Here is a 13,772-nt window from a genome sequence, read left to right as displayed (position 1 = left end):
ACTGAAAATTAACAATTTCAAAAAGAGAGAAAGAAAAGAAAATGAGAAATGTCACCCACAATCCAATCAATATAACACAACCGGTTTTATTTTTGCACATGACTTTGAGTCCTTGTCCACTGTAAACAAATTCAACACAGTCCCAGTTCAATCACTGTACATTTATTTTTGTAGGATATACGCAACTTTCACGATCCCCTTTAATGGCTGTGTAACATTCCACTGAGTGGACAGATCATAATTTATTAAACCCACCTGGGAAGCAGTACAAGAAAGTGGTTAAAGTATGGACGCTGCGGTCAGACACATCGCGTCCCAGCTCTGCTGAATCCCCACGGCCGCTCGGCTGCCGGGTTCCCTCGCCTGCTTTAACCCATCCCGTGCTAATCACCCAACGCTAACAGCCTACTATGCTCCAGGTACCACACGAAGCACTGAATACACAAGAGTGGACAAAGAAACTGCACCCCGCCCTCAGAAACAAACCAACCAGATATCTAATTTCCAATTGCGTAGAGAGCTCTAAAGAAAAAAGACACTAAGGGAGAGACTGGAGGACCCTGAATTCCCCAAACCCGTAACCACCTAGGGCTGTTATCAAAGGACAGTCCCTGTACAGTACCAGCATCATCCTCAGTCCACAGTGCGGGGACACAGCGTGTCAGCCACACATCTCTGCCTGGGATACACTGCAAGCACCAGAGCCACAAACATCCTCTTCTTTTCTCTACCGACATAGACCTTTTCAAGTCTGAGTTCATGGCTACAAGTCTGATGTGGGTCTTCTCTATCCATTTCTCTCCTCATCACGTGCGTATTTTCTTTTACATCCTCAAAGAAACTGGGTAGATCTGTAATAGCTGCTTTAACCTCCTTATCTGCAACTCCATCATTTGTTCTATTTCTGGGCCTCTTGCTACGGACTGTTTTTGTCTGTTTCTTAGCATGCCTGGTAATTTTTGACTGGATACTGGTCTTGGATTTTGTTTTTGGGACCCAGATGTCGTTGCATCCCTTTAACTATTGCTGGGCTTTGATCTGGATCAGTTACTTGGAATCAGTCTGATCCTTTTAAAGTATGCTTCTAAGCTTTGTTAGGTGGGGTCCAGAACAGGCTTTTATTTAGGGCTAATGTGGCCTTGCTCCATGCCCTGTGCGTTAGACGGTCTCCCTACACTGATCAATGAGATTATGAACTATCCCCAGCCTCATGGGAACTCTGAGAGTTCTTCCATCTGCTAATTTCTGACAGTTTTTCATAAAATATACAGATCAGTACTCAACCAAAGACGTGAGGGGGCCTGTTGCAGCTCTCCAGAGCTCACTGTCTGCGCAGTTCCCTCCTGTCTGGTACTTTATCTCTTTGCATATCCAAGCCCATCCCAATTGCCTTGGCCTCCTTGAGCTCTGAACTCGGTCTTGGCAACTCAAGGAGCCCACTGGGTTCCTTCTGGATTCCCCTTCCTTGCACTGCAACATGGAAACTCTCCAGGCTGTAAGCTGGGGCAGTCATATGGCTCCATTGTTTATTTCCTTTCTCTCAGGGATCACTGTCTTGTACTCTTTGTTGACCTATTTCTAAAACTGCTGTTTCGTAACTTTGTCAGGTTTTCTAGTCATTTTAGGTGGGGAAGTAAATCTGGTCCCTTTGACTCCATTATGGCTGGAAAGAGAACTAATCAAGGTTGACTTCAAATTCCACATTTTCAATGAAACCTTTCCAGACTACACGTCCAAACCATTTTTTGTTTTTCTGGTCTTCGTGCCATTTACAATGTAGCACACTAACAGAGGCCTACAGTATACTCCGTCCATCACCACCTCCCCCTCACCTTCCTACAAAGCCTGCCATCAGTTTCACCACCAGACCAAATAGCACAGGATTAAATGCAATCATATATTCCAGTGGCTTGCTAGTGCCAGGCACAGTCCTAGGTGTGGACTGAAACAAAGAAGACATTGTCCCTAACTGCCAGGAGCTCACAGTCTGTGGCAATTTAGGAATCAAACCCTCATCCATAAATCCGTAACATAGGTTTTCATGGGAAAAACTAAGGTATAAATGAACTTTAAGAACACAGATTGTCAAACGTGTTCTTAAAGGGCCAGAAACTATGCAGTTTAGGCCCGCAGGCCACAAAGACTCCTGTCACAACCACCCAATTCAAAGCAGCCAAAGACACAGGAACAAACGGCCACAGCCGTCTTCCATGGTCTGTTTACAGTAACAGGTGGCTGTGGTGTGCAGACCCCTGCTTTAGAAAAACGCCCCCCAGCCCTCGCCTTCTCACACAATGGCACGTTCTGGCGGTGCCACCCAGACAAAGCTGATCTCAACAAGAAGGCTAAGCTCTCCCAGGCAGGAAGTACGTACCGCACCCTCGGCACACACTACAGGACTTGTACAACACAAGCACAGAGTAGGTACTTTTTTTAAAAAAGATTTTAATTTATTTGAGAGAGAGACAGAGATAGCGACAGAGAGAGAGAGCACGCAAGTGGGGGGGAAGAGGGAGAAGCAGACTTCCGGCTAAGCAGAGAGCCCAATGCAGGGCTCGATCCCAGGACCCCAGGATCATGACCTGGACCGAAGGCAGACACTTAACCGACTGAGCCACCCAGGAGCCCCCAGAGTAGGTACTTCTTAAGTACTTTTGTATTTATGCCATTTTGCATTTAAAGAGCTCCCTTTGTTTTATTCAAAACTGCTTCCAACAGTAAAGAAAGCTACACAATTTTTAGAAAATAATATCCAGTGTATAAAATATTCCAAGGATGATAAAACAAACAAATGTTGATGGTCTTGAAAAGCAGTTTCATTCTGTAAATAAGTCAAGACTGTTAGACTTAAATACTCAAAACAATCAGCTCTGAGGACTACCCATTCATCCCACAGATGCCGCCGACATGGCCTGAAACACAGCAGACTTCCTCTCTTGAGAATTCTCACGAGCACATAAAAAAGAACTGCCCCCAAATAACTTTCAATTGTTGTCAAAATTCAAATCTGTCTAGGAGAGACGAAGATTTGATACACTGCACATCTTCTGTTAAATTGTTCAATTGAAAAGATAATCTTACAAAACAAATTCTAACGTGTAAACAGTATGTGTGTGCATAAACGTACACATATGAAGCCATGTGACTGGTGTGAAAAGAACCACTCTCCTTCATAGGTGAATCTGAGAAGTCATTTAATCTGACCTTCCTCCAAATGAAGGATTTCTCTTTTATAACGTTTAAAACAATGCTCTGTGGTTTGTCCATCTTTTAAAACTCATATGCAGAACTGAACATAAACTAGAGGTGGGCCTGGCCTCTATGAAGCAGGACCAGCACTGGCCAGGATCCAGATGCCCCGATGCATGGAGACTGGGGAGGACCCGTCCCGCTAAAGGCAGCTAAGCCTTATCTCCCTTCAACACCCTTTAATGGGGGCGATTTTTTTTTTTTTACTGGAATTCAGGACTATTTATTCATTCCCATTAATTTTTTTCTTAGTTTCAATCCACCATTCCACACATTGAGACCCTAGGGATTCTGTAGGCCAATAAATTTAAATATGCATTTAAATATGCCATGTCTTTATCAAAATCACTGGCACAGCAATCAAAGATCTTCACAACGTGAAAAACAGGAGGAAAAACTGAAGGCAGCAAATATGGACACTTATGAGAAGCTTTGCCATTAAGAGAAACAGGGAAATGGAATGGTAGCAGGATGGATATTTGGTGGGAAGGTCAAATGTTTTTTTAAAAATATTCAAATAGGGGCGCCTGGGTGGCGCAGTCATTAAGCATCTGCCTTGGGCTCAGGGCGTGATCCTGGAGTTCTGGGATCAAGCCCTGCATCAGGCTCCTCTGCTAGGAGCCTGCTTCTTCCTCTCCCACTCCCCCTGCTTGTGTTCCCTCTCTCGCTGGCTGTCTCTCTCTGTCAAATAAATAAGTAAAATCTTTAAAAAGAAAATTCAAATATTTATATGCCAATGGATTATCCAAAAGTGAAGGAAGAATATGGTATGTAAAACCATTTTCTAAATTGTAAAATTCAATATAGGTGCTCCTGGGTGGCTCAGTCAGTTAAGCATCTGCCTTCAGCTCATGTCATGATCCCAGGGTCCTGGGATGGAGCCCTACATTGGGCTCCCTGCTCAGCGGGGAGTCTGCAGCCCCCCCACTCCTGCTCTCTCTCAAATAAATAAAATCTTTAAAAAATTGTAAAACTCAACATAAATATAATTTATTGTATATATCTCCTTTATCTGCTTGCTTGGTTATTTATGTTAAAATCTGGTTTTTAGAACCTCCAGCTCCTTTTGAATTCTCTTTCCTTTCAGAGTCCCTGCTCCCAGGAGCATACCTATTTTTTTTCTCAATATTCTGAAATCCCTGAAGACTACTATCTCCAGTAGTCCCTGCCTTTGCCATTATGAATGAATTCCAACATTACAGGACCGCTTTCATCCAAGGTCTTATTTCCATATCAATCTCCTTCACTCTTTAACAGAATTTTAAAAACCATGTTCAGGTTTAATGGATTCATCCCACAGAATCACTTTCTTAAACCTAAATTTTTCTTTTAAATTTTATTGTATCTGTACAGTCAGCAAGATACCCTTTCCCCCCTCCAAAGCTGAACATTTGGTAAAATTGTTCTCTCAGGCTGTAATATCAAATCCTCAAAATTTCTACGCAAAGCAAAAAGTGGCTGACACCAGATTCTTCCCACCAGCACATCTGCAGACACAATGACATCATCAACACAGGGCCTTCTCCTTCCCAACCCCCCACTCCAGGCTCAGACAAAAAGTTAGTGTGTGTACACACAGAGCACAGTTACAGTGTCTGCTCTGCAGTAGGCACTCGCTGGTTTACATTTGTTTCTAGCTCTAAGCCCACCCTTTCAGTAAATTAGTAATAAGCAAGCAACTGGAATCTGCAAATAAATACAAGACATGTCGCTTTAAAGGCCCATTTCTAAAAATGAATTCTTTCTCAGCTAAAACGTGAAACTCCTTAGCACCAGACAAATGAAATCTCCATTTACAAATGCATTCAATTTAAAGACAAAGAATAGATTGTCAAAGTGGAACACTTACTGTTTTATAAAGTTTAACACTTCCCAAAATGTACTTTAAAACTACCAAAGCATCTAAAGAAAAAGTTGCCCGTTTATCCTTTAAGGACATAGGGCAAATAAATTTTGCTCAGAAATTCATACATGCCTAATTGATACTAGCACTACAAAATAAGAAAGGTTTCTAATATTTCACCGATCAAGTCATAGAGTTAAAATGAGCCACCATGTTAAGCTCCAGGATAATGTGAAGTTATTGTCTTTATGTTCATTAGTACCAAACACTTATCCTCAAAATGCATTTTCATTAATTTCACATCTAGGGGCTCCTGGCTGGCTAAGGGGGCAGAGCATGTGACTCCTGATCTCAGGGTGGTGAATTCAAGCCCCATGCTGGGTATAGAGCCTACTTGAAATAAAGAATGAAAGAAAGAAAGGTAGGTAGATTGATTCACATCTATTGCCCACAGCTGCTTTTGCCAGGAATTCTGTCTCATGACTTTTTTGTGTGTATAATTTGAATATCACTTTGTTTACTGTCAATACACAGTAAGTCCTCAACAAACATGCTACGAATTCTCTTCAATTCAAAATTTAAGAGCGTAAAGATCACTAGAATTGCAATGCTTTTTCTTAAAATATAAAATTTTGAAACTTACTAAATCAAGAATAGCCACTTTCACCACTGATGTAAGCTATTTCTTAAACACGCATAAGTTGAACAGGTTTATACCACCACTGTTGTTTTTAAGATACATTCCTGAGTTCCTGCTGCAAAAGCAAGAAAATGTCTTGGATTTCACGATTTACAGGTAAACTGATTTATAAAGGCCCTTACTAGCACTTCAACCAGAAGAGAGATTTTTTTCTGTTTTGTTCACTGCTGTTGCCCCTCGGTCTCCCCCCCAGTGGTACAAGGGATTTCAGTTAGTATTTGCTGGACTGAAAGCACCCATGTGTGCAGATCCCTTAGTAGGAAGTCAGATCCAAACCACCTGTAGGATCTCACTACTCACACCATGAGAAAACATAGAGCAATCTCATGTACAAAAAGAGAATGAGCTCCTAGAGAACGGAGAAGGGGAGGGGAAGACAGACACTTAAGGAAACTGACCCCAGACTCAGCCTTCACACACTGCCCCAATGTGTTCACTTTGGTGGGGTGTCTAAAACCTCACCAATTTAGACATTCACTTAGGTTAACAAATCTGGTCTTTTTAAGAATGGAGAAACCACGGGGCACCTGGGTGGCTCAGTTGGTTAAAAGTATCTGACTCTTAATCTCAGCTCAAGTCTTGATTTCAGGGTGGAGAGTTCAAGCCCCGCGTTGGAGCTACTCAAAAAAAAAAAAAAAAAAGCAGGAACCATTTATACCTCTCAGCAACCTTACTGAGGAAAATATGTCATCATTCCATTTTGCTGATGAAACTGAGGTTACGCAGCCGATTTAGTTTCCTGGTGTCACCAAGTATGTATATGAACAGCAGGCCTCAGAACCTTGAATCCCACAGTGATGCTACCGCCCCAGGGACAAGGGAATAGGCCTAACCTCCACCCACACATCGGTTGCATGTGAGCTCCCCATACCCTTCTATTCCAACACCTAAAACAAGCCTTCTCAAAGCGGGGGCTTTTGTTTGGGGTGACAAGCAAGCAACAAGTAGTTTTAACACATGGAACACTTTGGAGGCAAGAATCTAAAAGTGAGGATCGTGGATTTAGGGTGCCAGAGGGAACCAAGCCCCAAAGAAAAACCACAGATTTCAAAACACTGCACAGGGCCAGCTCTTGCTCCAGAACAGCTTGCCTCTCTCTCTTCCTCTTCCTCCCCTTCCACGTGACCCTCATGGTTCTCAGCACCAGAAAATAGGCTACCATTGTTAGTGCCATAGTTTGGCACCGTTATGTGATCCAACTACAGTGACTGGCACAGAAAAGGGACACAAATATTTACTAACTGAACCAAAGCCCAAAGTTGTTTCTGCGGGCAAGCTGGACCCTAGCTGCCATTTTTCACAAAGTGGAGATGCAAATGCTCTTTAAGCACCTGACTGTTGGTGTAAAAATGAAGTTTTAAAGGGCTGGTCTAAATTGGGGACAATTTAGCCAGCATACAAATACAGATCTCAGAAGAAGCATGATGTTTTAATATTTAGAGGATAAAAACAAACACCATTACCTTATTTAGGCTGCCTTGTTTAGGTCATCTTAAAATGAATAGCAGCTTAAAAAAAAAAATATCCCCTCTCAGCATTCTCAGGATGAGTGTGGGGGTGGAGAAGATAGCAGACATTTTCCAAAAAGTTCGCAGTGGGCAAAAAAACAAAACAACCCACAGAAAATATCAAAAGGAAGAAAGATTCCTTTAAAACATGGCCAGTGATTTATACAAATACATGTTTTATACCAAATAATTAGAGCCCGTGTTTTTAGGAAGACACGAGGATAAGCCAAATGGCTTCAAAGACAATTCTTGAAAATCTTATCTATTTCCCCTTTGGTCAGCAGCACCCGTGCCCCGAAGACTTGGCTACTAGTCCCGATCGGTATCAGATTCTTCATAATGTGAGATTTTCAGGCGTCAAATTACAGTCAAACTACTGGGGCAGAACAGGAGCCAAAAGCAACAGGGAAGATGCCCATTTTCCTCTTCCACCCTCCTCCCACTTGCCACTTAAGAAAAACGGCACGTTTTCACGTTAGAAAAGGGCCTCATCCTTGGAGATCCAATGCAGCGTTAAGTCTGGGATTTCGGGAGCAAACCTGCCGATTCCGAAAAGACAGGTTAAAACTCACCCACCATGAATTAGTTTTGCGCTCCTCCACCACCTCCTTTGTCTAAACTGTCCCCTCAAAGTCGCAGTCCAATGCCCTCCCGTAAACAAGCCACCTAAGCGACAAGGAACGTTTTCCAAGTCCTCCGAAAAGAAGAAACCCCCCTAAACGCGTCTGGAGCCTCAGTGCCAGCCGCTGAGCAGGCCGGGCTGCACACGACGGAAACCTCGGCCCCGGGGCCGCCGGCCGAGCGGTGCGGAGCGGAGCGGCGAGCCCGGCCGGGGTGGGGGCGCCGCGGCCGCCGCCCCCGCGCCCCGGCTCCCCGGGGGGCCGCCGCCCGCCCCCGCGCCGGCTCCGCTCTCCGCGGCCCGGCACTCACCTCCGTGGATGGGCAGCGGCGCCAGCACCTGGCCGCGGACCTCGGCCTTGGGTGAGTCGAGCCCGTAGCGCCCGCGGTCGATGCGGAACGTAAGCGGGGCGCCGCGGCCGGGCTCCTGCACCGTCACGTTGATAAGCGCCGTGTAGTACTCCTGGCTCGCGTTGTCCGCCCGCGCCGGCCACAGGCTGCAGGTCAGCAGAGCGAGCGCGGCGAGCCGGGCCGGGCCCGCCCGCGCCGCGCCGCTCATCGTCCCTCCGGCCGCCGCCGCCGCCGCCGCCGCTCGCGGACCGGGCTCCAGGGCCGGCGCCGAGAGGCGGGGCGGGCGCGGCCGGCGCTGCGGCGGGAGCGCGCGCGCGCGCGGCCTGCGCGGGGCCGGGCACGAGCACGGCCCTCCTCGGCGCCGCGGCCCCGCCGCTCGCCGCCCTCACGTCCGCGGCCCGCCCGCGGGGACGCGCGCATGGGCCCGTGGGCGAGGATGGTGGGTCAGGCCGCGCGCAGTCGTCTCCTCGGGGCCCCTCTGGGGCCGTGGGGACGGACACACTCCATGGGGCTGGTCCCGCCGAGTCGGGGGTGCCTTGCTTGGAAGCGACAGGGGTTTGGGGGGCGGTTCCGGGAGGAAGCGCCCGAAGGAGGGTCTGTGGAGCACAAAGTCCCGCTAGCCCGGCTGCCGTCTCCGGCGCGCGCTCGCCGCCGCTCAGCCCAACCCCCCTCCCCAGGGGCCGAGCGGCAACGCGCAGGCCTGGGGCACAGCGCCGCCCCCGCGCGCATGCGTGCGAGGTCCTGCCCGCTCCCGCCCGCCAGCACGAGGGACCGAGCCGCGCGGGCCCCTGTCCGTGCGTGGGGCGTGATGGGCACTGGGCCTGGAGCCTGGGAGCTTTCCAAACGCTGTGGAAAAGGTTGCAATGAGAATGAAAAGGAAAAACAGTTAAAAATTTATAATTAATTTAAAAAGTTAAATGTCTATGAGATTTCACATTTTAGCCGGTCAACCTGCAAGTCTTATAGTTGACATCATGAGCGAGGGGGAGGGGAGGGGATGTGTCTCTGTAAGGGGATGTGGGGGCCCACAACACCCAGTACTGTAAGGGCACCTGTGTGGTTGAGAAGGATCTCTACGGATTAGACGAAACCTCCAGAGTCCCTGGACAAGGAGCAGATTGTGGTGAGACCTACCCAGCCCCCAGCACACACACGTTGTCAGTTAAGCTGTGTACCTTTCCAAAGCATACACGAAGGGGAGGGATGGGGCTTGCTTCAGGTGTGGCTGAATCCAGGAGCTTACAGAGTATTGAGCAGTGCAGTCATCATTGCTCCGAGGTGAAGAGGAAGGATAGCATCTTCTGACCGGCCAGGGCTGGATCCTCTGAATCCTATAGTGGGAGGTGGTAGAGTCAACCTTGCCCAGTCAAATGTACTGAATATCCCAGAAAGAGGCAGCTTCCCAAAGGAAAACCGAGGCACTGTTTCCAGGGAAAGGGTCCAGATAAGGTGCTGTCCACGGGTGACTCTTAGCAACAGCCTTCACAATTTCTCCCTGTAGGATCCTTCCCTTCCAACCCCACTGGCCATCATCTGTTTATGCCCTGGCTATATTGAAGCTGGATGGTACTTACTTACTTGTCTCCAGGAAGTACAGCTCCTAGACCAAAGTAACCAGGCCCTCTCCCTGGGTCTAGCGCTTAAAGAGGGATCTACTCTCGCCCTCCTGCAGTGGGCCCCCTCCTCACAGAGCAAGGAGTTCTTGGAACTAAGGTATCCCATGTTCAGGCACCTGAGAGCTGGAATTCCCTGCCCAGACAGCCCCGGGTCTGGTGGGGGTCTGTCTCTCTGCTCTGCTTTTCATTACTTGGCATGCCCTGGCCTGCCTCTGCTTGACCTGCTCATGCCCCTTCTCCCTTGTCCTTACAAGGGTCTTTCAAAGCATGGGGTACAGAGTGGGATGAGGTCTCCATGCATAGCCTCTGCAGATACCAGCATCTAGGGCAACATTAACAGCGCCTTATTTTGAAGTGTAATTGTTTTTTAATTTTATGGACACCTTTCTGTTAGGGCAAGAGTTTTTAAATTTATAGTAGTGATACAAAGCTACCTTTTAAAAATTGCCATAAAACACACAAAACAAAATTTACATCTTAACCATTCTTAAGCATTCAGTGGCATTTGGTATATTCACACCGTTGTGCAACCATCACACCCATCCATCTCTGGAGCTCTTTTCATCTTGCAAAGCTGAATTTCTGTACCCATTACATAATAACTTCCCCAGCCCCCTCCCGCAGCCCATTGTCACCACCACTCCACTTTCCATTTAAATGAATTTCACTCCTCCAAATATATACACACAGATATTTATATACGTACATACGTGGAGTCACACGGTATTTGACCTTTTGTGGTTTTGGGGTTTGGTTTGGTTTGGTTTTTAGTATTTGACCTTTTGTGACTGGATTATTTTACTTAGCATAATGTCCTCCAGTTTCATCCACGTTGTAGTGTGTGTCAAAATTTCTTTCCTTTTTAGGGATGAATAATACTCCATTGTATGTATACACCGTAATTTGCTTATCCAGCCATTGACGGACACGTGAATGGCTTCCACCTTTTAGCTATTGTGAATAATGCCGCTATGAACGTGGGTGTATAAATATCTCTTCAGATCCTGATTTCAAGTCTTTTGCATAAATACCCAGAAGTGGGATTGCTGGATCATAGGGTAGTTCTATGTTTAATTTTTTAAAAGATTTATTTATTTATATGTCAGAGAGAGAGAGCAAGTGAATGCAAGCAGGGGAAGCAGCAGGCAGAGGGAGACACAGACTCTCCACGAGCAGGGAGCCCAATGTGGGACTTGATCCCAGGACCCTGGGATCACGACCTGAGCTGAAGGCAGACGATTAACCGACTGAACCATCCAGGTATCCCCTATGTTTAATTTTTTGAGGAGCTGCCCTACCATTTTCCACAGTGGCTGCAGCATTTACATTCCTGGGGTTCCCATTTCTCCACATCCACATCAACACTTTGGACAAACTACCTTCTTAAACATTTAAATTAAAAAATTGGATTAAAAGTATTAATAAAAGAACAGGTGGTACTTGGCTGTGACAGATCTCATGAAGGACATGTGTTGAGGCCAACTGGGGCTCAGGCTGGCCTGGGAGTGAGCTGCCCACCAGCCTCCAGCATCCCTCCTCTATGGGGCCATTTCTCTGACTCCCCCACACATGACTCTCCCTGACCCCTGCTCTCATCTCCCACCTCCTGAGAAATCCCAGGTCACCTGTAAGCCCCATCTGAAAAGCCCCTCCTCGTCAGAGCTCCAGTGGGACCAGTTGCCAGTCTGCCAGCTCCCAGGTCCTAGGAAGGGGTTCAGTCCTTCAGAAACTGATCTGACTCCTTTGGGAGCAATGTCTACCCTCCCAGGGCCATGGACAGGGGCAGGTGTGTATAAAGCATGCTATGTAGCACTGGGGGTGGGGGAGCTCCAGGGATCAGAGCCCAAGCTGGGTTCCTCGGGCAGTGTTGGAAGGCTCAAAGGATTGTCCAAAATTTAATCTCTTCTCCTCCTCTCTCCCTTCTCTTCTTCCTTTTCTTTATGAAATGGCACAGGATCTGGTCCTAGTGAGGCCCTGATCTTATTTTATTATGTATGGTTCCCTTTTATCCCTACCCCTCACTCCCATTCCCTCCCTACAGGCAACCATATGAATGCGCTCAACGTGTATCTTTTATGTTCTCCCAAAATGTGTGGTATCCTTTATGTACATGTGCTTCTTAATTATTCCACAGTGTTGGTTATAGATGCCGGTCTGTTTCTCACTCTTTGCATCTAGCACTATGTTGGTCTTTTGTACACCGTTTTCTTATATTTATTTATTTATTACATTTTATATTGAAATATACCTGTACTAAAGTGCAAAAAAAAAAAAAACCTTACATATACAGCTCAACAGATGTTTAGTAAGTGAACATAGCTTTGTAACCACCGTCTAGATCAAGGTGGAAAATCTTACGAGCACCCCTGAAGCTTTCCTGGGCTTCTCAGTCATTAACACCCCATATTCTGATTTCTGTTACCATAGTTTGCCTGTTTTTGGACTTTATAGAAATAGAATCACATAACACATACTCTTTGGGGTCCGTTTCTTTTTCTTTCTTTTTTCTTTTTAAGATTTTATTTATTTATTTGAGAGACAGAGCACAAGCAGGAGGAGTGACAGAGAGAGAGGGAGAAGCAGGCTTCCCACCAAGCAGGGAGCCCGATGCGGGGCTCGATCCTGGGACTCCGGGATCATGACCTGACCTGAAGGCAGACGCTTAACCGACTGAGCCCCCCAGGCGCCCCCGGTTTCTTTTTCTTGACATTATGTCCGTGAGAGTCTTTCCTTCTTGGCATGTAGTGGGCGGTTGCTCTTTTTCTTTGCTGTATAGTATTCCACAATCGATCTGTCCATTTTCCTCTTGACGGGTATGTGTATTGGTTTCCATTTGGGCTGTGATGAGCAGAGCTGTTATGAAGACTCCATGTACGTTTTGGTGGACGTGTATATGCCTCTCTGAGATTTTATGTTCTGGAATGGAGTGAGGAATGTATTTAGCTTTGGTGGGAACAGCACTTTCTGTGTAAGCTGCCGCCTCTGTAGGAGCCTCTGTAAGAGCCTCTGTTTTTGTTTCCTCCCTGGGGCTCTGTCCCTTGGAGGTCTTCGTCCATTGGCTGCTCCCACCGCTGCCACTGCTGTCAGCACCCTGCCCCTCCCTCCCGCCAAACTGTGGCCGCAGCTGAAACGATTATGGAAACCCAGTGCGATCCCCACGGGCCAGGCTCTCCTAGAGGAGCTGCTCACCGGTGTTCTTCACAGATCCTGAGGTCCTAAGAAAGGCTGCAGGCGAAGAGCCCTGTGGGGACATCGAGGCTGTACAAGACACATGTCTGCATGCTGGCTGAACATTTTCATATTCATATCAGCTTTGCTGTCTCCTCCTTTTGAAGGACACAGCGACATGCCCTAGCCCTTTCACATGATGGCTGTTATGGAAGGCGACAGAAGGACGGGCCCCAGGTCCCCAGAGTGCAGCTCATGGAGAAGGTATTTTAGGAAGTGCAAAGAATGTTTTTATTGTAGTAATTAAACATTTGTTTTAATATTACCTTATTCTTTATAGCAAGTGATTTTGCTTTTCTGTGATAATAATGTCAACCATCTTTAAAAAGTGAGGTGTCGGCATGCCTGGGTGGCTCAGTCGGTTAAGCGACCGCTTTCGACTCAGGGCGTGATCCCAGGGTCCTGTGTATGGACTGTGTATGGCTCCCTGCTCAGCGGGGAGCCTGCTTCTCCCTCTCCCTCTGCTCCTCCCCCTGCTTGTGCTCTCTCTCTCTCTCTCAAATAAATAAATAAAAATCTTTTTTTTTTCAAGTGAGGCATCTTAGGGAAAAATATTTAATAATAGTCGAGTGGAACACAGGTGTGGCAAAATTGTACAAGCAGTGAGCAGATGAACAAGGTGTAGCTAACGCTGTCAGAGAAGATAGTGGGGGTTTCTG

At 46.9% G+C, this 13,772-nt stretch overlaps 1 protein-coding gene across 3 annotated transcripts in view; it reads right to left on the bottom strand.

The window, feature by feature from the left end:
* Positions 1-8,509, bottom strand: part of RNF130 (ring finger protein 130) — a 138,581-nt gene extending 130,072 nt beyond the window's left edge. For 2 of the 3 annotated variants that reach the window (XM_048221220.2, XM_057307369.1), the window contains exon 1: positions 8,231-8,508. In XM_048221220.2, coding sequence (XP_048077177.1) covers positions 8,231-8,477 — 247 coding nt within the window. In that variant the 5' untranslated portion in view covers positions 8,478-8,508. Of the gene's footprint in view, positions 1-8,230 lie in introns of all 3 variants that reach the window. The other variant, XM_048221221.2, reaches the window with a different exon arrangement.
* Positions 8,510-13,772: the final 5,263 nt, after the last annotated feature.

The sequence above is a fragment of the Ursus arctos genome, unplaced genomic scaffold, assembly GCF_023065955.2.
Source record: "Ursus arctos isolate Adak ecotype North America unplaced genomic scaffold, UrsArc2.0 scaffold_5, whole genome shotgun sequence".
NCBI classification, from domain to species: Eukaryota; Metazoa; Chordata; class Mammalia; order Carnivora; family Ursidae; genus Ursus; species Ursus arctos.
Note: the sequence above shows the minus strand (reverse complement) of the source record. Positions and strands in the feature narration are given on the sequence as shown.